The 27,677-nt window shown below is 39.4% G+C and overlaps 1 protein-coding gene, 1 long non-coding RNA gene and 1 pseudogene across 3 annotated transcripts in view; 2 read left to right on the top strand and 1 right to left on the bottom strand.

Moving 5' to 3' along the window:
• LOC132535856 (uncharacterized) overlaps window positions 1–27,677 on the top strand; it is a 442,232-nt gene that overhangs the window by 263,912 nt on the left and 150,643 nt on the right. The window lies entirely within an intron of this gene.
• Window positions 1–27,677, top strand: part of MSN (moesin) — a 161,431-nt gene that overhangs the window by 108,645 nt on the left and 25,109 nt on the right. For both annotated transcript variants that reach the window (XM_007537006.3, XM_060183300.1), the window contains 3 exons: window positions 1,275–1,549; window positions 8,390–8,473; window positions 9,086–9,232. In XM_007537006.3, coding sequence (XP_007537068.2) covers window positions 1,275–1,549; window positions 8,390–8,473; window positions 9,086–9,232 — 506 coding nt within the window. The remainder of the gene's footprint in view (window positions 1–1,274; window positions 1,550–8,389; window positions 8,474–9,085; window positions 9,233–27,677) is intronic.
• On the bottom strand, window positions 22,252–27,672 carry LOC107523392 (ubiquitin carboxyl-terminal hydrolase 44-like; annotated as a pseudogene).

Below are 27,677 nucleotides of genomic sequence, written 5' to 3'. Positions count from 1 at the left end.
ATTCTCTTGACTTGTCAAGATCTTGTTCTGGATCCTTCAGTCAATGTTCATCAGAGATATAGGTCTATACTTTTCTTTTTTGGAAGGCAGCTATACCACCAATACTTCCTAGGTTTTTGTTTGTTTGTTTGTTTTTGGTAAATTTATTTTTTGCTTTGGGGATCAAAGTGATGTTAGTCACATATAGCATGTTTGAGAGTGTTGTTAAAATTTGGAGGCTCCTGCTGGCCGGGCTAGCTTCTCAGGCGGGTAACAGAGACGACCAGAGACGTATGGCTGGGCAGGGGTTGTTCCTGAATAAAGAAATACAGCTTCCAGAGTTCCAGAGTTCTGGGAGTTGGAGAGTAAGAGAGAGTGCTTGCGCCACCGCAAAGAGACAGCAGAGTTCTGTTTGGTGATTAGTTTGGTTTAGTTTATGAATCGTTGTTCCTCAATAAAGAAATACAGCTTCCCTGCCCAGCCATATGTCTCTGGTCGTCTCTGTTACCCGCCCGAGAAGCTAGCCCGGCCAGTAGGAGCCTCCGAATTTTAACAACATGAGAGTGCTTGACCCTCTTCAGAAAAAACTTGAAGAGAATTGGTCTTCTTTGAAAGTCTTATAGAATACATTATTAAAGAAGCCATCTGGGCCTGTACTTTTACTCTTGGAAAGCCTTTTGATTACCTATTCAGTTTCTATACTAGTGATGAATGACTGAGAAAGTTGTAGTATATATAATGGAATGCTACTCGGCTATTAAAAATGGTGAATTCACCTTCACCTCATCTTGGATGGATTGAAGGAATCGTGTGAGATAAGCCAGAAAGAGGAGGATGAATGTGGGATGATCTCACTCATAGACAAAAGTTGAGAAATAAGGACACAAGGGGAAACACAAAGAGAACTTGGATTGGGTTTGGTATATTGCACCAAAGTAAAGGACTCTGGGGGTTGGGGTGTGGGGCTTTGAGGTCCTGATGCAAAAGTGGGAATTTTCTTAAATCAATTTTCAGAACTTGGGGGCAGTTGCATTTATTTTTGATAATGGTTATTTAGGGACTTACAACCATCAGTAAGAGGTCATTTTAGGAAAAAAAAAGCTAACAGGATATTATATGGACATATATTGATTCCCAAATGAAAGTGGTGAACCTCTTTTCTAAAGTATAAGACTAGTTGCTGCCCATATTTTTAGGGTGACTTTAACTGATGACGTTTAGTGTCTTCTGTACACTAAAGCCACTCTCTTATTCCCAGTGTTATTTGAGTTTCCATAAACATTTGTTGCTCCTAGGTGACTGCCCAGGATGTAAGGAAGGAAAGCCCTCTGCTCTTCAAATTCCGAGCTAAGTTCTATCCTGAGGATGTATCAGAGGAATTGATCCAAGATATCACACAGCGTCTATTCTTCCTGCAAGTGAAGGAGGGCATTCTTAATGATGATATTTACTGTCCACCTGAAACTGCTGTTCTTCTGGCTTCTTACGCTGTTCAGTCCAAGTATGCTGACTTTAATAAGGAGGTGCACAAGTCTGGCTACCTGACTGGGGACAAGTTGCTGCCACAGAGGTGAGATGTTATCCTGGACCTGTAGCCCAAGTCCTATTATTTCCCACTAGGATGTGACTATGATGTTCAGTTTAAGAAGAGACATTTGCAAATGGGATTGATCCTATTGTTCTCAGAAAAAGTTGCCCCTGTGTTAGCTTGATAATAAAACGTATTACTATAGAAATAGATGCTTATGTCATGTACTAGATAGGGATTGATATTTTCCTCCTCCCTGATTCTATTTTCTTCATACTTTTTATTGATTTAGATCTACCAGGGGTCTAATGGGGGAGAGAGGTAATGCAAGCCAGAGATAAATTAATATTGATAAATGGTATAGGTTTTTTTTTTTACCTTTAGAGTTAAATATAATTGGAAATTCACTATTTTTGTTTCAGTGTCATAGCAGCACACAAAGTAAATAAATTATGTACTATCTTTATTTCTGATGTAAGGGAAAATGTGCAGGCATCATCTGTGTGACTTGCTTTATCTCCCACAGCTAATTTCAGACAGAGCCAGACAATTGGTCTCTTAAATTCTTCATTTTTTTATTTTGCTTTAATTTATCTAACTTTACTGAACTCATAAAATTGTGTTATTAGTGATTCAACATTTACAGAATCAAAAGATTTTAAGGATACAATTTAAAACGTGTATATGATTGTTTATGGCATGTAGAGAAATAGGAAATATCCAGGAAAGATGTTATGCCGGGCTTGTTCTTGCCACAGGCCTGTTGCCTAACTATTCTGCAGGCCAGCAGGGATTTTTAACTTCTCAAACAATGATCAGTGTCAATAGATGCCAAAGCTCCAAGCCACAGTAAATTTGATAATTTATATGAATTAGACAATACTGACTTGCTAACCATTGCAGCTATAAAACTACTGAGATTTCCTTAAGTGTACTAATTAGGAAAGAATATAAAACAAAGAATGCTAGTTAAAGAAGACCTTTGTGGTTTTACTATGCCTTATCAAATGGCAAAACCCCATGTAGAATTTCTTACTTTATTTTTTCTGCTTAAACTAACATTTCTGCCTTTTGTTAATTTAAAATGTTTTAGGATTTATTTGGTGTATCCAGTAGTCAGTTAATAAAAGACAAGAGATCCAGGATAACTGCAATGCCACACACAGTTCTTCAGTTGAAGGCCATCAGAGTTCAGGCATCTCAAAAGGCTTCTTAAAAGACTAGACTTGACTTTTTGAGTTCCTGTGTTGGAGATTTCACTAATAGTACACTTATAATACACAGTATAACACTTTATCTACAACCAGAATTCCTGTATTTCCCCATTCCCTTTCCCTCTGACAATCACCACAGTTTTCACCAAGTCTGAGTCTAGTCTCTTGAATTAAAAAAAAAAATAGAGTGGTATTCACAATTAACAACAGGTTCAGTGAGAAATCAGACCTACACACAAGATACTTATTCACCCTTCCCAGTGTCCTCTAAGTATGAGTAAACATCCAGACACCTCACCCATTCTAGTAATCACTACAAAATTCCTTCAATTCCCTGTCTCAGACTTTCAAACTTTTTAAATATATTTTTTAATTTCTTCTTCTTCTCCTCCTCCTCCTCCCCCTCCCCTTCCCCTCCCCTTCCCCTCCCCCTCCCCCTCCCCCTCCTCCTGTTTTTAGCCAGTACACTGCTCAGCTCTGGTTTATGGTGGTGAAGGGGATTGAACCTGGGACTTCAGAGCCTCAGGCAGTTAAGAGTCTCTTTGTATAACCTTTATGGTACCTTCCTCACCTTCCTTGTCTTGGTCGTGGTACAGCTGTCTGCCTGGAAGTAGCCATTGCTCTTCTTACTATCAAGTGAAACATTAAAGACAGATAACTAGGGAGTCGAGCAGTAGTGCAGAGGGTTAAGCACATGTGGTGCAAAACGGAAGGACCAGTGTAAGGATCCTGGTTCTAGTCCCCAGCTCCCCACCTGCAAGGGAGTCACTTCACAGGGGGTGAAGCACGTCTGCAGGTGTCTATCTTTTTATCCCCTTATCTGTTCCTTCCTCCATTTCTCTCTGTCCTGTCTAACAAAGATGACATCAGTAACAATAATAACTACAACAACAACAAAAGTGCAACAAAAGGGAAAATAAATAAATATTAAAAAATTTTAAAAAGACAGATAAGTATGTTGGAGATTCTCTGGGATTTGATACAAATTCACATAAAAAGCATTACTGAGAGGCTGGATATGGCATACCTGGTTTAGTGTACACATTACCAGGCCAAGGGACCCAGGTTCAAGCCCTCATTCCCCATCTGCAGGTAAGATGTTTCATGAATTGTGAAAGAGGGCTGCAGATGTCTCTTTTTCTCTGTACTTCTTTTTGCTCATTTGTTATACTTTTTGAATATAGTACAGAAATTCCTTTCAACATTTGCAAATTGAATTCAATAAGATAAACCAATGAATAATATGATTTCCATGTAGGATTTATCCCCCCAGTGTTAGACTGGTTTTACAATCAAGTATCAATCAATATACTTTAACATATTAACAGACTAAAGAAAAACAAGCCTATGGTGATGTTAATATGTACATACATAACATTTGGGGAACTCAAACATTCATTATTGATTTAGGGACAAAAGTGTTTCTTAAATTTTTATTACTTTTAAAATGGATTTACAAAATTAATAAGATAATGGGTATAATTTCACACCTTTTCCACCACCAGGGTTCTGTGTCTCTATTCCTTCCATTACAAACAGCATTAGTTCTCCCAAGATCAAAGATATGGATTGACTTATTTCTATAACTATCAATTTATATTTTTATATATTTGCCCATTTTTCTGTGGTCCTGTCATCTCTTCCCTTCTAAGTCACACCTACTACTTCAGAGTGCCATTCACTTCTTTTTTTCCTCTTCTTTCTATGGGTCCTGATGTAACTGGAGTTCAGAGACCAGAAGGCCATCTTCCCTTAATATTTAACCCTCTGTAATGTTGTTGTTGTTGTTGTTGTTGTTGTTATTATTATTATTATATTTTACCAGAGCACTGCTAAACTCTGGCTTAATGTGGTGCTGGAGATGGAGCCTAGGACTTTCTGTGCCTCAGACCTAAAAGTCTTTTTGTATAACCATTATGATGTCTCCCCAGACTTTAAATTTTTTTCCTTAAAAGTTTTGTTTTGGGTAGGGGGTAGATAGCATAATGGTTATGCAAATAGACTGTCAAGACAGAAGCTCCAAAGTCCCAGGTTCAATCCCCTGCACCACCATAAACCAGAGTTGATCAGTGCTCTGGTAAAAAAAAAAAAAGTTTTGCTTTATTTTATATATATATATATTTTTTTATTTTGCTTATAAAAAGGAAACACTGAAGAAAACATAAGATAAGAGGGGTACAACTGCACACAATTCCCACCACCAGAACTCCATGTACCATCCCTTCCCCCAATAGCTTTCCCATTCTTTCACCCCCTGGGAGTATGAACCCAAGGTCATTGTGGGATGTATAAGGTGGAAGGTCTGGCTTCTATAATTGCTTCCCCACTGAACATGGGTGTTGATAGGTCAATCCATACTACCAGCCTGCCTCTCTCTTTCCCTAGTGGGGAGGGGTTCTGGGGAATCGGAGCTCCAGGACACATTGGTGGGGTTTTTGTCCAGGGAATTCTGGTAGGTATCATGCTAGCATCTGGAACCTGATGGCTGAAAAGAGAGTTAACATGTCAAGCCAAACAAGTTGTTGAATAATCATGAACCTAAAGGCTGGAATAGTGCAGATGAAGAGTTGGGTGGTTCTCTGTTTTGTAGATAGTTAGTAGGCATATTTTAATTATATTCCAAAGGGCCTGTAGCTACAGTAGTTTATTTATTTTTTATTTATTTTTTTCCTGAGCCTGAAATCTGATATGCAAGTGAATCCAAGTTATTGTCTGGGGAGATAATACCATGGCTGGAAAAAGGACCAGAAAGTTGGATCAGGGAAGAGGGTAGCTCCCAAATATGGGAAAGGTGTATAAATATTGTTGACTGTAAACCCCACCTATTTGATGTGATCTGGGGCTCATATTCAGCTTAGGAGCCTGTGTAACATCTGCATCCCTGTAGATCCAATCTCACATTCTGTGGTATGAGTAAGAATGTTCCAAGTGCCCCAATATCAGGACCCATCTTCCTCAGGTGTCGCATGGAGTATGTTGTCCAGCCTCCCTTCAGAGGATGGAGCATTCTCTACTTTTGTTGATCCATGTTGAGTGTAAGGTCCTATGGGGGCCCACAAAGGGGTTTATTTTGTTGTTCCTGATAGAGATGACTGGTAACAATGGAGAGAGGTATTTATTCGAGGTCTAGGCCCATCATGTCTGTTTGGGAATCTCAGGACTCCCTGAATAGGACCCCAACTGATTGGGTGGCCTGATAGTGACTAAAGAGTCACCGTTAAAGTATGCCAGTCTCTTGCCTTTATTCAGCTTTTGCAGCCCTTGCTTTGATAAGGATAGCTTGGAAGTGAGTGAGGAAAGTAGGTGAGGAGGGTATCCATGTCTAAGTTGACACTATTTCATTATGAACTTCATACTTACTCACTGAAGACTATTATATACTTTTACTTTCAGGTATATATTTTGCCCTAATTTATGGATACATGTGAACATATGCCCTATCTCATGGGACCTGCTCTATATCTATGTTTTGGGACTTTCTTAGGAAGTGAACCACTTGGAATGGTATTAGAGAATTCCATGAAAGGAAAGGTCTCACCCGAGTAATGAGGGTGAAGGGTTCACATTCCATGCCTGACATCTCTAGACACAGTCTGAAGTGAAGCATACCAAGGTGGTTCCTTGTGTTGAGTAGGTTGGGATCTGCTATAGATATCATTTGGTATGAATTGAGATAAGCATGTAGGTAAGTGCGCCCCACTCTAGAGGTCTAGGACTGGAGAAATAAAGGCTCTGTAGAGGAAGTGGAAGATTCCTGCTGTTTTGGGGCTTAAGAAGACAGGGAGTCGGGCAGTAGCACAGCGGGTTAAGCACAGGTAGCGCAAAGTGCAAGGACCTGCTTAAGGATCCCGGTTCGAGCCCCTGGCTCGCCACCTTCAGGGGAGTCACTTCAAAAGTGGTGAAGCAGGTCTGCAGGTGTCTATCTTTCTCTTCCCCTCTCTGTATTTCCCTCCTCTCTCCATTTCTTTCTGTCCTATCCAAGTATAAGTACTATAACAATGGCAACAAAAGGGAATAAATAAATTTTAAAAAGAAGGCAATAGCTATAATCACATTATTTGGCAATTGGGTTAGCATTGAAAAAAATCCCTTTGTTTGGATTTGCTGTATCATATACAACATCACCATAATTTATATCCTTTGACATTATTTGTATATAGCTGTGCCACTGGTTGCTTCTGTTCCCCCTGGTCTAAGCTTTTAAGAGAGTCAACATATCGAAGACAACAATGTGAAGAAGGAGTAGGGAAAAGGGACATGTGTATATAATAATATTAATCAAATAAAATAGAGTTAAAAAACCCTAACAGTCAGTCTGCTTCTTGGACTGCTCCAGATTGGCTGCAGGCACCTTGAGCAAAGACAGCCAATTATAAGAAGTATAAAAAACAAAACAAAACAAAACAAAAAACCTCCAGGTAGACTTTCCAAGAAGGGCTGAGGCTCTGATTGCTCAGGTATTTTGTCACTCAAATAGAGGGCCAGCCACCTAGAAAAAAAGGAGAAGGAAAACAAAAAGAAAAAGGGTTAGAATGACACCCCTCATGAGCCAGGAATCTTTGTATAGAAAATTGCTCAGCAGGAAACCTTCTAGGAGAGGCTTCCCAGCCCCTGGGGGCTGTTTCTGGGGTAGGAGGGAGGGGTGAGTTCAGAAATAATCAAGCCAAAATGATTTTCCTTTCTTTGTCCTTTTGGCCTCTGTTTGCCAGTCCGAGAGTGGATTATAGGACTCTTTTTTGGTGTTACCCTGACCACCTCTTGTTCACCCTCCTACAGACGGCCCAGTATCCTACCCTATCCAGAAAATCCCAGGTTGTAAGCTGCTTCTGTTTGGAGTTCACGCAAGCTGTTGTTTCCAAGTCGCCATCTTGGCTCTGCTCCCCCCCCACCACCTTAAATTTTAACCCAGGTTTTCCTCCCATTTCATTCTACATCTATTTCTGTATGATTTGGGATTGGAACAAAAAAAAAACTCTGCTGCATTCTGGGAGCCTCAGATCTATTGAAACTTGGTTTATGCACAACTCAACTGAGGGCATTATGGTTGGCATTTGTGCCTTGGAACTCTACCTGTAATCATTGCTATGGTATCTGAGTTGGCAGACAAGTCTCACTTATGAACTAATAGCTCAGGGAGATTGAGCCTATGTGTTTCTTCCACACCCATTTGGAGTCATTCTCAATAATGAACTTTTTTTTTTTAACCAGAGCGCTGCTCAGCTCTGGTTTATAGTGGTGTGTAAGGTTGAACCTGGGACTTTGGAGCTTCAATTATGAAAGCTTCTTTGCATACCCATTATGCAAAGCCCCACCCAATAATGAAGACTTTTATAAACAGAAACCACACAGTCTCATGAGTGTGTAAGTGTGGGATATGTGATGTGACTTATCCCAACTCTTAAACTTACATGTTAACACAGACTCCTCATATATTACTGTTTTACTCTACTTGGGATTACAGCTTATTACTGAATTTTCTGGTTAAAGATGCAAAAGGAGTTGTTGCCATTTTCTTCCTCGGTCACTCATTCTTGTATCTCATCGACCTCTCAGGTAGTTCTTTATGTTTACTTAGTGCATCTTGCATTAACACTTAAATAGTGAAAGTGGTTTCATTTCCTTCCCTGAGTCTGGGTTTTGTTCCTTAAACTACATGTTGCTTTACCAGGGTTCTGGAACAGCACAGACTCAACAACGACCAGTGGGAGGAGCGAATTCAGGTGTGGCATGAAGAGCACCGGGGCATGCTCAGGTAAGCCTGACCTAGCAACTGTGGTCCCTCTTCCCCTTGTGGAGATAATAAGAGTGAGTTCCTGGGAAGGGGGAGAAGAAGGAGCCAACTAGTGACAGTGGTGAATGTTGGAGAGACAGAGTGATGGAGGAGAGAGATAAAGAGAATCAGAGATACTGATGACAGTTCATATCTCATTGGGGAGTGGAGGGGACCTTCTGGGCCACCAGGGATTCCTCCTAAGAAATAAATGTGTAAGAGGTTTTCTTAAAAAAAAACACACAGTTAAATGTCTAATTGAAGAACAATTTTTATTACTTTACAATCATCACTCCATCTGAATTCAGATATTGATAAAATGAATATAAACAAGGAAATTGTGTCCATGACAGTTCACAGGTCTGAAGCTGCCAGTAATAATCAACATAACTTTATTCCCTTTGGAATCCTGAGACCTTAGACTTAAATTAGCAAGTTTTTCTTTGCACAACTCATGTACCCCATTCAGCATCAGCTGCTTACCTTCAATGCCCCTCCACAACCCACTTGTCAGAAGTGCAGAGAAGATAGACTTTCTATTTCCTTCAGTCTGAATCACAAGTTACCCTTGATTAACTATCCTCTCTTTTTTAGGGAAGATGCTGTCCTGGAGTATCTGAAGATTGCCCAAGACTTGGAGATGTATGGTGTGAACTATTTCAACATCAAGAACAAGAAAGGCTCAGAGCTGTGGCTGGGGGTAGATGCCCTGGGTCTCAATATCTATGAGCAAAATGATAGGTATAGCTCAGATTTATTTTATTATATTTTTATTTTTTTAATAAGAGCACTGTTCACCTCTGGCTTATCGTGGTTTGTGGGAATGGACCTGGAATCTTTGCTGCTCCAGTCATGGGAATAGCTCAGAACTCTTGTAATGTTTCCCTTATTTTATTTGGAGGTTATTGGTTCAAAAAATAATTGTCTACACATGTGCTCCATTTCCCAGTTCCACATCATGCATGGCTGCAAAATGTGTTCACTCTCAATCTAGGACCCCAAGACTCCCTTTCTAAACCACCTCCTTCCACTCCTTTCCCAGAGTGCCTTTGGTGTAGTATCCTACGGCCAATCTAAGTTGCTTCCTGTGTTCTCTCCATTTCTGACTCTGTCTTCCGAGTTTCACCTACGTGACTGGACTACCGGCATTCCTCCCTCTTTTAATGATTCATTCCACCCAACACTTTTCCTTCAGCTTTCAAACAAGGTGAGGTAAATATTGAAATTCTAGAGTCTCTAGCCTAGTATCTGACCTTGGTTCACCAACACTGTTCATATCATTATGCCCATTTTGTCTGCAGTTTTCTAATATCTTTGCTTCTATTATTACTGTTGTTCACATTTTTAATTTATACCACTGATGAACTCATTTGGAGCCGGAGTTTGTGTGCTTCTTTTTGTGTAGGACTCCCCTTAGTAATTCTTGTAAAGCAGGATTGGTAATGATGAAAACCTTCAATTTCTATGTGACTGGGAAGGTTTTAATTTTTCTTCTATACTTGTGAGATAATTTGTCAAGATAGAGTATTAATGGCTGGTAATCTTTATCCTTTAATACTGTGAAAATATCATTCTATTCTCTTCTTTTTTAAATTTATTTAATTTATTTTTATTTATAAAAAAGAAACATCGACTAAACCATAAGATAAGAGGGGTACAACTCCACACAATTCCCACCACCAGAACTCCCTATCCCATCCCCTCCCCCGATAGCTTTCCTATTCTTTAACTCTCTGGGAGTATGGACCCAAGGTCACTGTGAGATGCAGAAGGTGGAATGTCTGGCTTCTGTAATTGCTTCCCCGCTGAACATGGATGTTGACATGTCGATCCATACTCCCCGCCTGTCTTTCTCTTTCCCTAGTGGGGAAGGGCTCTGGGGAGGTGCAGCTCCAGGTCACATTGGTGGAGTTGTCTGTCCAGGGAAGTCTGGTCAGCATCATGCTGGCATCTGGAACCTGGTGGTTGAAAAGAAAGTTAACATACAAAGCCAAACAAATTGTTGACCAATCATGGACCTAAAGGTTGGAATAGTACAGATGAAGAGTTGGGCGGGGGGGGGGGGGGTGTCTCCATTTTGTAGCTAGCTAGCTGGCATATTTTAGTTATATTCCAAAGGGCCTGTAGCTATGCTAGTGTTTTGTTTGTTTGTTTTTTCCTGAGCCTGAAATGTGATATGCAGGTGGATTCTAATTATTGTCTGGGGAGATGATGCCATGGCTGGCAGAAGGACCAGAAAGTTGGATCAGGGAAGAGAGTAGCTCCCAAATATGGGAAAGGCATAAATATTGTTGACTATAAACCCCATCGATTTTATCTGATCTGGGGCCCATATTCAGCTTGGAATGCAGCCTATGTGACCTCTGCATCTCTGTAGATCTGAGCTCATATTCTGTGGTCATCAGTAGAAACATTCCAAGCTGCCCCAATATCAATCCACCTTCGTCAGGTGTAGTATAGGGTATATTGTCCAGCCTCCCTTTGGAGGTTAGAACATTCTCTACCATTGTTGATCCAAATTGAGGGCAAGGTTCTATGGGGGCTCACAAACGGGTCTATTGTGTTGTTCCTGATAGAAATGACCGGTAATAATGAAGAGAGGGAATTACTCGAGGTCTAGGCCTGTCATGTCTGTTTGAGAATCTCAGGACTCCCCGAATAGGGCCCCAGCTGATGGGGTGGCCTGATAGTGACTAAAGAGTCATCATTAAAGTATGCCAGTCTCTTGCCCTTATTCAGCTTTTGCTGTCCTTGCTTTGATAAGGTTTGCTTTGGAGTGAGTGAGAGAACTGTAATAGGAAGTAGGTGAGGAGGGTATCTAAGTCTAAGTAGACACTATTTCATTAGGAACTTGATACTGACTCACTATAGACTATTGTGTATTTTTGCTTTCAGGTATATATTTTGCCCTAATTTATGGATACATGTGAACTTATGCTCTATCTTATGGGACCTGGTCTATAAGTAGGTTTTTGGACTTTGTTAGGAAATGAACCTCCTGGAATGGAATTAAAGAATCCTATGAAATGAATGGTCTTACCTGAGTAATGAGGGTGAAAGGTTGACATTCCATGCCTGACATCTCTGGACACAGTTTGAAGTGAGGTGGTACTTATTGTGTTGATTAGGTTGGGATTGGCGGATGCAATATTAGTTGGTATTATTTGAGAGAAGCATGCAGGCAAGTGAGCCTCACCCTAGAGGTTCCAGGACTGGGGGAAATATAGGCTCTACAGAGGAAGTGGGAGGTTCCTGCTGTCTTAGGGTTTAAGAAGGCAATAGATAGTTATTGCTATAATCACATTATTTGTCAATTGGGTTAACTTTGAAAAATCCCTTTGTTAGGATTTGCTGTATCATACTCAACGTCACCATCATTTATGTCCTTTGAAATTATTTGTATATAGCTGTGCCACCGGTTGCTTCTGTTCTCCCTGGTCTAAGCTTTTAAGAGAGTCAACATATCAAAGACTCAGCCTATGTATTAAAAAGACTCAGTCTGTTATTTAAAAAGTTTGAGACATTCAATCAATTTTCCCCTCTTGTATTAATTAAATAGTGATGTATATTGCTACAAATTGATAGGAGTGTACATAAACACCATTCCCACCACCAAAAGACATTCCATTCTCTTCTTTCTTGTATTTGTAGTGAAATATTTGGAGACAGGCTGATGGTGCTGCCTTTCTATGTCAAATTCTTTTTTCTCTAGTTGCTTGCAGTAGCTTTTATTTTCTTCTTTTTAAAATTTATTTATTGGGGGGTTTAATGGTTTACAGTTGACAGCAAAACACAGTACTTTGTACATTCATAACATTTCTCAGTTTTCCACATAACAGTACAAACCCCACTAGGTCCTCCTCTGCTATCGTGTTCCAGGACCTGAAACATCCCCCCAACCCCACTGTCTTTTTCTTTGATGCAATACACCAACTCCAGTACAAACTGTGCTTAGTGTTTCCCCTTCTGATCTTGATTTTCAGCTTTTGTCTATGAGTGATATCATCCCATATTCATCCTTTTATTCCTAACTTACATGATTTCTTCAAGCTCCATCCAAGATGGGGTGAAGAAGGTGAAATGGCCATTTTTAATAGCTGAGTGTATATAGAACACAACTTGCTCAGCCAGTCATCTATTGTTGAGCACTTGGGTTGCTTCCAGGTTTTGGCTATTGCAAATTGTGCTGCTATGAAAATAAGTATGCACAAATCTTTTTGGATGGGTATGTTTAGTTCTTTAGGATATATCTACAGGAAAGTGATTGCAGGGTCATATCCTAGGTCCACTACTAATCTTCTGAGGGTTCTCCAGACTGCTCTCCACAGGGGTTAGACCAATTTATTCTCCCACCAGTAGTGCAGGAAGTCTCCTTTGTCCCCACAACCTCTCCATCATTTGTTGCTGCTACGTTTTCTGATGTATGACATTCTCACAGGAATGAAATGGTATCTCATTGTTGTCTTTATTTGCATTTCTCTGGCAATCAGAGACTTGGAACATTTTTCATGTTTTTTGGCCTTTTGGATCTCTTCTGTAGTGAATATTCTGTTCATATTCTCCCCATTTTTAGATGGGGTCATTTTTTTTCTTGTTGAGATTGGTGAGCTCTTTATATATATTGGTAATTAAACGCTTGTCTGATGTATTGGATGTAAAGATCTTCTCCCATTCTATGAGATGTCTTTGTTTGAGTGGTGGTTTCTTTTGTTGTACAGAAGCTTTTTAATTTCATATAGTCCCATTGGTTTGTTTTTGTTTTAGTCTTCTTCATGTTTGGATTTGTTTCATTGAAGATGCCTTTAATATTTATGCAGAATATATGTTAATTCTCTTTTCAGCCACCAGGTTCCAGATGCTAGTATGATGACAACCAGACTTGCCTGGATAGACAATCCTACTAATGTATCCTGGAGCTCTGATTCCCCAGTACCCCGCCCCATTAGGGAAAGAGAGAGGAAGGCTGGGAGTATGGATCGAACTGTCAATACCCATGTCTGGGGGGAAGCAGTTACAGATGCTGGACCTTCCACCTTCTGCATCCTGCAATGACCTTGGGTTCATACTCCTGGAGGGTTAAAGAATAGGAAGGCTATCAGGAGGGGATGGGATACAGAGTTCTGGAGGTGGGAATTGTGAGGAGTGGTACCCCTCTTATCCAATGATTTTTGTCAGTGTTTCCTTTTTCTTTTTTTTTTCTTCTAATTTTTTTTAATATTTATTTTAAAATAATTCCCTTTTGTTGCCCTTGTTGTTTTATTGTTGTAGTTATTATTGTTGTTGTCGTTGTTGGATAGGACAGAGAGAAATGGAGAGAGGAGGGGAAGACAGAGAGGAGGAGAGAAAGATAGATACCTGCAGACCTGTTTCACCACCTGTGAAGCGACTCCCCTGCAGGTGGGGAGCCGGGGTTCGAACCGGGATCCTTATGCCGGTCCTTGTGTTTTGCGCCACCTGCGCTTAACCTGCTGCGCTACACCCCGACTCTCCAGTGTTTCCTTTTTATAAATAAAAATTAAAAAGAAAATTAAAAATTTTATGCAGAAAAGAGTTCTGTCATTTTTGTTTTCCTCTAAATATTTCATAGTTTCTTGTCTAACATCCAAGTCCTTGATCCTTTTGGAGTTTACTGTTGAGTTCAGTGAAATACAGTGGTTCAATTTCAATCTTATGCATTTTTTGTAAAGAAAACATTAAGTAAAATTTTATTGAAAAAAGAAGACTAGCATTGGCTAATGGGGGAAAGAAATATATCTTTCACATTGCTTCTCTTTCCAAATTTATCTCTCAGATTGCTTCCCCCACATGCCTCCAAATGGAGGTAACTTTCTTAAATCCTTTCTTTTGATAGTCATTTATAAAATCATTTACTCCATACAAGTATAGACTCATTTTTAATATATTTTTATAACTTCTGCTTATATACTGGTCTTTAGGGTCAGCCATATGCTAAAAAGCCCGTTGTATAAAGCTGGGCATTCCCTTTTACAGAGCAGGGTTTGCTAAGAGGATTAAACTAGAATTTTCTCCTTCTTCTCCTCCTCCTCCTCCTCCTTCTTCTGCTTCTGCTTCTGATTCTTCTTCCTCTCCTTTTCCATCTTCTTTTTTTAAATAATTTTTATTTATAAAAAGGAAACACTGACAGAACCACAGGGTAAGAGGGATACAACTCCACACAGTTCCCACCACCAGAACTTCATATCCCGTCTCATCCCCTGATAGCTTTCCTATTCTCTATCCCTCTGGGAGCATGGACCAAGGGACATTATGGGGTGCAGAAGGTAGATGGTCTGGCTTCTGTAATTACTTCCCTGCTGAACATGGGTGTTGACAGGTCGCTCCATACACCCAGTCTGTCTCTCTCTTTCTCTGGTGGGGTGGGGCTCTGGGGAGCCACTTTGGGCTCCAGGACACATTGGTGGGGACATCTGCCCTGGGAAGTCTGGTTGGCATCATCTTAGCGTCTGGAACCTGGTGGCTAAAAAAAGAGTCAGCATATAAAGCCAAACAAATTGTTGACTAATCATGAACCTAAAGGCTGGAATAGTTCAAATGATGAGTTGGGGGGGGTCTCCGTTTTGTAGATAACTAGTAGGCCTATTTTAGTTATAGTCCAATGGGCCCATGACTATACTAGTTGTTTTGTTTTGTTTTGTTTTTTTCTCAGTGTGACATCTGATATGCAGTTGGATCCAAGTTGTTGTCTGGGAATATGATGTCATGGCTGGAAAACGGACCAGAAATCTGGTTCTCTAAGCATTTCATAGTTTCTGGTCTAATATCCAAGTCCTTGATCCTTTTGGGTATTACTTTTGTGTTCGATGAAATATAGTGGTTCAATTTCATTATTCTGAAGGCTTCAACCCATTTTTCCAACACCATTTGTTGAAGAGACTCTCCTTACCCCATTTAATAGTCTGGACACTTCTTTGAAATATTAGATGTCCATAGGTGTGGGCCCTTAGTTCTGGGATCTCAATTCTATTCCACTGCTCAGTGTGTCTAGTTATGCTCCAGTACCAAGCAGTTTTGATTACAATGGCCCTATAATACAATTTGAGATCAGGGAGTGTGATGCCTCCAGTTCTGTTCTTTCTTCTCAAGACTGTTTTTGGCAATTCTAGGTCTTTTCTAGTTCCAGAGAAATATTTATAACATTTTTTTCTGTTCTGCTAAAACATGTGGTTGATGTCTTGATGGGATTTGCATTACATTTGTATATGGCTCTGGGTAGTATATTAATTTTAATGATGTTAATTCATCAAACCCATGAACATGGAATATCTTTCCACTTCTTTGTGTCTTTTCCTATGCACTAGCTTTTCTTTGTTTTTGGATAGTTTTACTGTGATGTGTTGTGGTGTAGGCCATTTTGAGTTATAAGCTATGGGTGCCTTTAGTTTTTTGTTTTTAATAATTATATGGGATCTGTTTACTACTTTTTGGAGTTACTTTATTTTCTGCCACCAGGGTTATTGCTGGGGCTTAGTGCCAGTATTATGCATACACTACTCCTGGTGACCATTTTTTTAATTCATTTTTTTATTTGATAGTACAGAGAGAAATAGAGAGGGGGAGGGGAAAATGGACACCCACCTGCAGACCTACTTCAATGATCTTGAACTGTTTCCCCCTGCAGGTGAGTAGCATGGTTTCAAACTGCGCTCCTTGAGCATGGTAACGTGTGCCTAACCCAGTGTGCCATTGTTCACCCCTTTCATGTGTATTTTTTTCAGCTTTCTCTGTGCTTATATTTTCAGCATTTACCAGGTATGGAAAATCCTCCTCTATGACTACTTTGAATATAATATCTACTTCTCTCTCCTTCTCTTCATCTTCAGGAATTCCAAGAAATCTTAGGTTAATTTTTCTGATGGAGTCTATTCTTTCACTCAGAATTGCTTCATTTTGTATGAGTCTTTCCTCTCCAATAGCCTTCCACTCAGAGTATAGAGGTTTTATCTTCCAGTCCTGCTACTCTGTCCTATAACTAGATTGTTCTATTGAGTAGTCCTCTAATATAACCCTTAACTCCATCAAGAGCCTCCATTACTTCATAAATTTCCATTCAAAGTTTACTATTAGTATTTTGTAGGTCTTTGGTGAATTGTTCTCTGAGATGGTGTATATGTATTTGGATGTTATGGTTGGACTCTTGAATTGCCTTCAAAGTAAGTTTTCTAACTCAAACTCTGACATTTTCCCTAGACCCTTTGATCCATGCTCTCAGCTCAAGTATTGTATCTGTTGTTCAGCCAGCAGGTCATGTATTTGTTTGTTTATTTATTCATTCATTCACTCATTTTCTTCCTTACCCAGGAGTAGGAGAAGAATGGTGTTTGTCTTGTATGAGCTTAAGCTGTGAGTTTTCATTGCCTGTTTCAGACTTTATTCTGAACTCTAGAAGCCTACTTCTTCCTTTATTTAAAAATAGACAAAATTCTATCACTAACCTTTGGTAAAAAATGAAAACAGTATTAAAAAGAATTTTAAAAATATTTTACTTATTTAGTTTGGATAGTGACATTGAGAAATTGGGAGGGAAGAAGGATATAGAAAGGGAGAGAGACAGAGAGTCAGAGCACTGCTTCACCACACATGAAGCTTGAACTGAGATCCTTGTGCATTGTGATATGTGCACTTATCCAGGTGTGCTGCCTCCCAACACCCAGAACTCTTGTAATTTTTTTAGGCCATTCCAACATCTAGTACTTAACCTCTCACTGTGCAGTAGGACTATACTTCCTGGGCTCATTCTGACCAGCTCTTTTTGCTGTCTGCTTTAGTCTTACTCAGAATATTGCTTTATATCCCTCAAACTTCTCAATCTTAAGTTGACTAGATTTGCACTATCCAGTACTGTAACCACTGGCTACATGAGTACTTTAAATGTGCTTACTCTGAATTAAGATATCCTATAAAGTTTTAACTATACACTGTGCTTTGAAGACTTAGTATGAACATGTAAAATATATCATTGTAATTTGTTATTATTTATTTAATTTATTTATTTGTAAAATGGAAACACTGACAAGACCATAGGATAAGAGGGGTACAATTCAAACCACTAGAGCTTCGTATCCCATCCTCACCCCTGATAGCTTTCCTATTCTTTAACCCCGTGGGAGTATGAACACAGGGTCATTATGGGGTGCAGAAGGTGGAAGGTCTGGTAATTGCTTCCCTGCTGAACATGGACATTGGCAGGCCAATCCATATTCCCAGCCTGTCTCTCTCTTTCCCTAGTGAGGCGGGGATCTGGGGAAGCAGAGCTCCAGGACACATTGGAGGGGTCATCTGTCCAAAGAAGTCCGGTTGGCATCATGGTAGCATCTGGGACCTGGTGGCTGAAAAAGAGTTAACATATGAAGCCATACAAATTGTTGATTAATCATGAATCTAAATGCTGAAATATTACAGATGAAGATTTGGGGTTTCCATTTTGGAAATAGCTAGTAGGTCTATTTTAGGTATATTCCAAAGGGACCATGACTTTAGTAGTTTTTGCCTGAATCTGACATCTGATATGCAAGTGGACCTATGGACCACTTGAAAATTTTATGGGACTCATATTTCCATTAGATAGGTCATAGGACATATGCCAGTTTCTTGTCCTTATTCAGCTTTTGCAGTCCTTACTTTACATCCAAACACTTATCCATTGTCTCAGAGAACAAGTCACTAAAGGTTAGCTTTAGAGTGACTAAGGGAAGTGTAATAGGAAGTAGGTGAGGACGGTATCTAGGTATAAGTAGAAACTACTTCATTAGGTACTTTAAGGTCTTTGTACTTGCTTGATTCACTTATTGACTCACTGCAAACTATTGTGCACTCTTGCTTTCAGGTATGTATTTTGCCCATATTTATGGATACATGTGAACATATGCCCTATCTCATGGGACCTGCTCTATATCTAGGTTTTGAGGCTTTGTTAGGAAGTGAACCACCTGAAATGGAATTAAGAAGTCCTATGAGAAAGGAAAGGTCTCACCCGAGTAATGATGCTGAAGGGTTGACATTCCGTGCCTGACATCACTGGACACATTCCGAAGTGAAGCATGCCAAGGTGGTACTCCTTGCATTGAATAGGCTGGGATCAGCAGATGTAGTATCAGTTGGTATGAATTGAGAGAACCATGGTGTAAAGTGAGCCCCACCCTAAAGGTTACAGGACTGGGGAACATTTGGGCTTTATAGATGGAGTGGGGGGTTTCTGCTATCTTAGGGTTTAAAAAGGCAGTAGATAGTTATTGCTATAATCAAATTATTTGGCAATTGAGTTGACTTTGAAAATCTCATTTTAGGATTTGCTGTATCATACATGATATCACCATAATTTGTCCTTTGATGTTATTTATGTATATCTGTATTTTATAAAGTAATACCACTGGTTGTTTCTGCTCTCCTGGTCTAAGCTTTTAGGAGAGTCAACATTTCAAAGACTGTGCATTAAAAAGTTTTATAGATTCAAATTTCCCCTCTCATATTAATTAAATAGTGATTTATGTGACTACAAGTCAATACGAGTGTACATAAACACCATTCCCACCACCAGAAAACTGTCCCATCACATCCCCCTCCCCCCGCCAGTGAAGCTGAGCATCCACCCAAAGATTTTTACTTTGGTGCTCTACTCAAGACTCAGTTAGATCTTGCTCTGAGTTTCCATTTCTGTTCCTCTTTCTCAACTTATATTTATGAGTGGGATCATCCCATACTTGTCTTTGTCTTTCTGGCTTAGCTCACATAACATAATTCCTTCTAGCACCATCCAAGATGGGTCAGAGAAGGTGGGTTCATTGTTCTTAATAGTTACATAATATTCATATATATATATATATATATATATATATATATATATATATATATATATATATATATATATATATCACAGCTTTCTCAGCCATTCATCCATTGTTGGGCACCTGGGTTGCTTCCAGGTTTTAGCTATTAAAATTGTGCTGCTATGAACATCGGTGTACACATTTCTTTTTGTTTGGGTCTTATGGATTTCTTGGGAACTATCCCTAGAAGAGGAATTACTGGGTCATATCTAGCCTTGTGAGAGTTCTCCAGACTGCTCTCCACAGTGGTTGAACCAATTTACATTCCCACCAGCAGTCTAGGGGGGTTCCTTTGTCCCACAACTTCTCCAGCATTTGTTGCTGCTGTCCTTTTTGATGTATGCCATTCTCACAGGGGTTGAATGTTGTCTTTATTTTCACTTCTCTGACAATCAGTGACCTGATGCAATTTTTCATGTGTTTGTTAGCCTTTTGGATATCTTCAGTAGTGAATGTTCTGTTCATATCTTCTGCCCATTTTTGGATGGGGTCATTTTCTTTTTTGTTGCTAAGTTTGCTGAGCTCTTTGTATATTTTGCTAATTAGTCTCTTGTCTAATGTATGACATGTGAAGATCTTCTCCCATTCTGTGAGGTGTCTCTTTGTGTGATAGTTTCTTTTGCTGTGCCCTTCAATTTGATGTTGTCCTATTGATTTGTTTACTATTTTAAGTATTGATTTACATGTTCAAATGATAATACTTTAGAAAAATTGTTCATGTAATTAATATTCTTTATTTTATTACATTATGACTACTAGAAAATTGAAAATTTTATGGGACTCATATTTCCATTAGATAGTACTAGAGTCTTTCTTGTCACTCCAAGTAATTTTTGGTCAATATTCCCTCTTGTTGTAGCCTAATCTCATTAGCTTCTTTTTCCCTTAGTCTGATCTTGATGAGATTAGAGATCAGTAAGTTACAGTTTTATGTAAATTCTGAATTTAGAACTCATCATTTGCCAATTTCCCAATTTTTGTAATCTTGTGTGGCCTCAGTTTAATACGACTGAATTTTTTTATTGGCCATATAAATTTTTAATTAGGTATAACTGCATAACAGTGGAGGTAACAGCTTGCATGGGCATTAACAAATGACTTTAAACCTTAGCCATTTAATACTCAAGCTGTATTTCTGGCATAAATGATTTGTCTGGTCGTTGATACCATTTTCATTGCACTTCATGATCAATTGTTCCAGATGACTTATTCTCTAAAATTTAAGGAAAATTTGTAATAGATGGTCACTACTGAAAAGCAGTATCCCACACAATTATTTCAACTTTAAATCCACTGAAAGAGGTAAATGATCTTCCAGTGGTTAATGCTGGGTTAAGATTTGATGGAGCTGATCTAAAGGTTGGTGAATTTTCTTTCTGAATAAGATTAAGTTAGCAGCAGTAGGACTCTTACAGGATTACTAAAGATTATTAGGGAAGAGCAGAGTATTTCTTATTTATAATAAAATTTAAGTTTTGATAACTTAAAAATGTCAGGGCCCAGTATTTAAATATAAAAAGGTCTCTTAGTATTCAAAATGCTATCAAGAGTAATCCAGGCATTAGTTAGACAACTGATGCCAGGGAGTCGGGCAGTAGCTCAGCGGGTTAAGCACAATGGCGTGAAGGGCAAGGACCAGTGTAAGGATCCTGGTTTGAGCCCCCAGCTCCCCACCTGCAAGGGGGTCGCTTCACGACTGGTAAAGCATGTCTTCAGGTGTCTATCTTTCTCTCTCCTACTCTGTCTCCCCCTCCTCTCTCCATTTCTCTGTCCTACCCAACAACAATGACATCAGTAACAACAAAAATAGTAACCAGAACAATAAAATAACAAGGGCAACAAAAGATAAAAACACAGCCTCCAGGAGCGGTGGATTCATGGTGCAGGCACCCAGCCCCAGCAATAACCCTGGAGGCATAAAAAGCAAAAATTAAAAAGAAAAGAAAACTGATGCCAAATACATTGTATAGTTGCTAATTTTGAACAATTATTTCTGTCCCATGCAATTTATTTTTCTCTAAAAGACATGTATTCCCTTTAACTATATGGCACAAAAGCTTTAACAGATATATTATTAAACATGAAATGAGATCATATCCAAGTTAACCTGTACTTTGTACATACTACATTTCTAAATCCATACATTTGGTATGATTGCTTTATCTGGACAGACCTGTTTTCTGCCAGAAAAATCATCATTATAAGCATCAACCATAATTTCTTAATGCTCATAATACTGAAGTCACATTAAAACATAGTTTATAAAGCTGAAGTTTTCACTGGTAGAGTCTGGCTATAAAAAATAAAAAAAACAGTTATTAAAATGCTAAGTTTTAAAAAATAAGTTATTTTACCCAAAGTAATATGTATTCTGAGCCCTGCAACACACAAGCCTCAGTAATATCAATGGGTATGATTGGTTAATAAATATATTTATTGAGGTGATAGCTTAACATTTCAATTTGCAATATTTTAACGCCTTCCAATTTCCCTAAAATTTTTGAGGTCAGAGTATTTGTTGATGTTAGTATCTAATTTTTCATCTAATAAGATTTCATGTAGAAAATAGCAATAAAAGATAAATATATAAAATGATGCCATCTGAATTTCTTCAGTAGAAGACTACAAATTCATTATCTGAGCCTTCAGACATCAAAAAAATAAAAAGTAACACCAGTCTCACATAAATGCTAAAACTTTGAAAATTTCCAAGTTTTGAAAAAAGCTTGATGACCTGCCATTGGTATGTATACGTATATGATAAATTTGTCTCTATTGATTAAAGGATTTTACTGTAGATACAAAATATATAAACATACTGTGCACTGATTCATAAGTAAAAAAAATAAACAATGCATCTCAGTTTTAAGTCAGCCCTTTAAAAAAGTATATAAACAAAACAATAAAAGCCCCCCTCTCTTTGGATTAGCTAAGGATTTTGTTAGAAGAGGTACCAGCTTCTTCACTGGGATTCTGGTTACCAGACAAGAGTTCTGGAGGCAAGAGTTTAGAATGCCCATTCTCAGTAATTCGCTGGGTGCAAAACAAGATATAAGCTGGGCCTTGCATACATCATCCATAGTGCACATGCTTAGCTTGGAGTCATTGCAGTGTATCCAGAACCCTCCTTCAGAATTATAGCATTAGGCAGTATAGTGTTCTGAGCCAAATCCTTTCCCATGGTGCATTACTACAGCAGATAAAATGTAGATAAAACTTTCTGGTCTGAGGGACTTCAGAGATTTCCTGCAGCAGTAGGGTTCCATGTTTAAGATTTCTTCAAAGCCAACATGAACTGTTGTTTTCGCCGGGCTGGCTTCACAGGTGGGTAACAGACGACCCAGGACTCATGGCTGGGTTGTACGCAGTATCTCTTTATTCATGCAGGACGCAGCACAATCTATACCAAGCTAAGCTAAAACTAAAAACTACAATCTTGTCCTTATAAATATACTAGCCCAGTAGGGTGGGAACAGGATGCGACGCAGAGAGGGTGGAGAGAAAAGTGACTGGTGAAAATCAGGGTGTGACAAGGAGAGGGGGCGGAGCAGGCAAGAATTCTACCACTGAACCACCAATGCCCTGGAGGGAGGGTGGTGCTTGTTAACAGCAGTTATGTAAATAGAATGAAGTGGTTATGTAAATAGAATAGTGTTAAGCAGGGGGGATTAAACTAATGAAACAGAAGGGGGTTTTAGAAGCATACCAACAAGTCCCCCTTTCTTTTTAACTAATGGCCATAGTAACAGGATTGTGGGGTGAACAGAAACCTATATCGTACAGGCGTTTTCAAAAGAACTGGCATAAGACATGGAAAACAAAATAGGCGAGCAGCAATAACCAGTGTGATGCCAAGGGGAACGTTTCTTGCCTCAAAAGGCAAGGTCTAGCAGGAGAAATGGCATTTCTTGCCTCTGGGAGCGCTTCATGCCTCTGGGGGCATCTCTTGCCTCAAAGGGCGTTTCCTGCCTCTGTGGGCATAATCTAATAAGGAGGGGAAGTTTTCTACCTCTGTGGACAGAGCCTGCAGGCGAGGGCACATGGTCTATAAAGTCTCAAGGCAATTGGCTGAAGTTAGTCTTTGAGAAACACAGCAGCATGTACCAGTAAGTCCGATGGAGGTGTCAGTCCAAAGTAGATGACCACGGAAGAAAATGCCAAGGGATGAAACGCTGCATGTCTGTCTCGATGGGGAATGTCGGCCACCAGAATTCTGATTTTCTGTAGAGAGTGATCTTTGGAGTCTGTGAATCTGTTTCTTCAGGTCGTGCCAGGTCACATCATTGGTTTCCGGGGGTGTGTTGTAGTCATTCCATCTTGTGGGTGATGTCAGAGAACAGGATCCAAATGGATTTCCAGGAATTCCATATGAGTAGATGCTTTTTCATGTGAAGACTTGACAGCTGAAATTCACTTACTTGTCAAACAAAACTTGTAGCAGATTAGAAGTTTACTATAATTGATAACTCCATTATAGTTGGAAGTCCTTTCTAGTATGATTTTAAGGTTGTTTAAACAGTTTAAACTCAATAAAATGTGGAAAGATAAACAGAAGAATCACGGTAGAAGCCTCAGGCATGAGAATAATTAACATAATCATTGCACTATCTGCCCCACGCATAATTCATACCGTTTCAGGATTAAACGTTTCAGATTTATGCCAAGATGTAAAAAAGAAATCAAAGGAGGGAAAAAACAATTTTTTGGATTGTTTCTGGATGTCTCTAGAAATCATGTCTGCGTCCAGCATTTTTTTAAGTCAATGTCAAGCAAAAATTCAGTCATTCAAATCACTCTCTTATGAAACAGATCTCACCATGTAGCATCAAGAGTCCCCAGAGGGCATCCTAGTCCAAAAAGCTCCTCAAAATTCCATTTAGGGTGCTTCTGACTGTTCTTGCTGAATTGCTTCAGGCACCCATTTTTAAAAGTGTCTTCCCATCGAAGAAAGAATCCAATCAGGAGAGTAGAACTAACCACGTGTCTCCATTCTTGGAGACTGCCAGGGTACTCGAGAATGCTCCTCAAATTAAAGTAGTCCTTCTCCATGGGAAACATGCGAGAAGAAGCCCAGAAAGTCCCAGTGGAAATCCCCATGCATATCCCAAGGTCTACGATCACGGTCATAAAGAACCAAATTGTGGCCCATAGCAAAATGTAGTCCTTTTCCTCAGGAAACATGGGAGAGGGAATCCAGAAAGTCCAAGGAGAAATCTCAGTGCATCTCCCAAGCTCTATGATTAAGGTCACAAGTAACCAAAGTTCCCGGTCAGGGAAACAAAGTGTGGCCCAGAGCACAATGTTCCAGAGACAGAGTAACTGTCTCATGATAAAACAGTAGAGGCTTTGTCAAACCTCTTCATAAGTAGAAGAGAAGACCATAGTGCATAGGTAGGCAAAGTCTTCACTTATCTGGGAGTTGTGCAGGTCCGGTCCCACGTTGTAGGTGCCATATGTTGTTTTCGCCGGGCTGGCTTCACAGGTGGGTAACAGACAACCCGGGACTCATGGCTGGGTTGTACGCAGTATCTCTTTATTCATGCAGGACGCAGTGCAATCTATACCAAGCTAAGCTAAAACTAAAAACTACAATCTTGTCCTTATAAATATACTAGCCCAGTAGGGTGGGAACAGGATGCGACACAGAGAGGGTGGAGAGAAAAGTGACTGGTGAAAATCAGGGTGTGACAAGGAGAGGGGGCGGAGCAGGCAAGAATTCTACCACTGAACCACCAATGCCCTGGAGGGAGGGTGGTGCTTGTTAACAGTGGTTATGTAAATAGAATGAAGTGGTTATGTAAATAGAATAGTGTTAAGCAGGGGGGATTAAACTAATGAAACAGAAGGGGTTTTTAGAAGCATACCAACAATGAACACCATTCTTCTCTCTGTTGTTATGTCCTGACCACCTGAATCATTTGAGATGTAGTCTTAAAATCTGTGGTAGGTGGTCCAGGAGGTGGAGCAGTGGATAAAGCATCAGACTCTCAAGCGTGAGGTCCTGAGTTCAATCCCTGGCAGCACATGTACCAGAGTGATGTCTGGTTCTTTCTCTCCTCCTATCTTTCTCATTAATAAATAATAAAATAAAAAATCTTTAAAAAAAACCTGAGGTAGATGACATATAATAAGCTGTTTTTGGACATCTGTGAGTACAACTGGTTTTGAAGAAAATCTTCTGTTTTGAATTACACTGATCACATATGTAGATTTTTCCTTCTAAAACTTCAGTTTCTGTTAATGTGGCCAACATTTTAGTAACCAGACATGCAGCCATGTTGCTGAGAAGCAACATCTTTTCCACTGCATTGATATCTTTCTGGAAATTCCAGTGACAAGTCCCAGAAAGGTTCTATGGTATTTTATTTGTTATCACATGCAAGACATGTAACCTGACTAAGGAGTTGTTCATGAAAATATTATTGAAAACATTCATAACTTGTTTGATAAGTTTCCGTTGAGAAGTAGGAATAAGAGCTGGTAATCTGGTACCAGTTGTCTCTAGTTCATGTTGTATTTTATCCAAAAGTTCACATAGAAATTCCTGAGCATCTTGTTGGGAATAACCACAAATGGCAGGAATTAGTTTCCACACTGAGTGCATCATAGCAAATGGTGAGACTAATGCCCATTTTCCAGACCACATGACTTGGAACAGAGTATGTAATTAATGACACAGGAAATGTATTGTGTATTTGGCTCCCTTGGTTGAATAAGGCCCATCTTTCTACTCTTTGATGCTCCACCACTTGGTACTGATGATAAACTTGGGTATCTAGTGGGGACAGAGATCATACATTTTTCCTGATATTCATTGATTTGATATACTCTATCTGTGACAGGCAGAGGCTTATAAGATGATCTTGTCTTATCATTAGCTTTCACAGCCAGCCACAGGTTCAGATCAAATTTTAAAAAACACTGTTGAAAAATAAGTAAATGACTCAACACTTAAAGACTAGAATTCATATAGCAAGTATTTCCCAGATTTCTCAGTCCTGTTACACCAGGAGTTACTACTGGCTTTCACCTAGCTAAAAAAATCAGTGCTTTTGTTTAATCTTACACCTTCTGAGGTAGAAACTGTATGTTACTGGTGATTCTGGGGTTTGTAGTGGCACATGAGCAGGGACTATTTCTACTGTGATGGACTGAGCTAGACTCTGCAAACTTAAACTTGGAGGCATACTTTCCAAGTATGCTTTAATTTGATATTTTAATTATTTCCATCTTTTCTTAACTTCTCTTTTTTCCACTATTTTTTTCTGAAAATTTTCATCTTCAAATGCAGCAGATGAATGCTTTCTTGAAAGTGCTTGAGTGCATGTTCATATATATATATATGCAACGTGGGAACAGCTAAGGCAAGCCCAGATGGACTCGGTTGTATTGCAGTCCATGCAATGCCATTTCTGAAGACTGAGGATGGAATGGTCTTGAGCCAGCCAAAACTGCGCAGTGTGTTTGCACATGTCCATTGCTAGCATTTACTCAGTCTAGCTGAGAAATACATAATCCAAAAAAATCTGTGTTCACAGTACTTGAAACATCTGAAAATAGCCGATGCCAGGGCATCCATCTTAGCGCCCATCACGCCCCTCCTCCACCAAAACTGACATTTTTTATGAGAGATTGTTGTAAAGCCCATTAAAAAAAAAACCTCAGAGATTGGAACAGTGAATTATTATGGTCTCAGGTATCCTTTAACTTATTTTGGACAGAGACAGAGAGAAATCAAGAGGGAAAGGGGAGATAGAGAAGAAGAGGGAAAATAAATAAATAAATAAATTAATTAATTAATTAACACCTTTAAAAAAAAGAAAGAAAGACACCTGTAGTACTGCTTCACCACTTGTGAGGTTTTTCCCGTATAGATTCATGTTGAGGACATATGCACTGAAACTTGTGCACTCAGTTTGTTGCACCACCCAGTTCCACACAGGATCTTTTTTATTTTTTATTGATTTAATTATTATTGACAAATCCTTTGGATAAGAGGGGTACAATTTCACATAGTTCCCACCACCAGAGTTCTGCATCCCATCCCCTCCATTGGAGGCTTTTCTATTTTTTATCCCTTTGGGAGTGTGGGCCCAGGATCATTTTGGGGTGCAGAATCTGTCTTCTATAATTGTTTCTCCACTGGACATGGACGTTAGCAGGTTGATCCATACCCCCAGTTTCACAGGATCTTTTTTTATGAAGGCATGTAATGATACTGGCTGAACTGGCAATTAATCTACCTCAAAGGAGGTAGATTAATTGTGGTGGGAAAGAACAGGCACCAACTCTGTACTCCACCTGTCTTGACCCTTGCCCTGATGCTTTATTCTCCATTTCTG

Source organism: Erinaceus europaeus, chromosome X (genome assembly GCF_950295315.1).
Source record: "Erinaceus europaeus chromosome X, mEriEur2.1, whole genome shotgun sequence".
Classification (NCBI taxonomy): Eukaryota; Metazoa; Chordata; class Mammalia; order Eulipotyphla; family Erinaceidae; genus Erinaceus; species Erinaceus europaeus.
The sequence above is the reverse complement of the archived record's forward strand: the minus strand, read 5'-3'. Positions and strand labels throughout refer to the sequence as shown.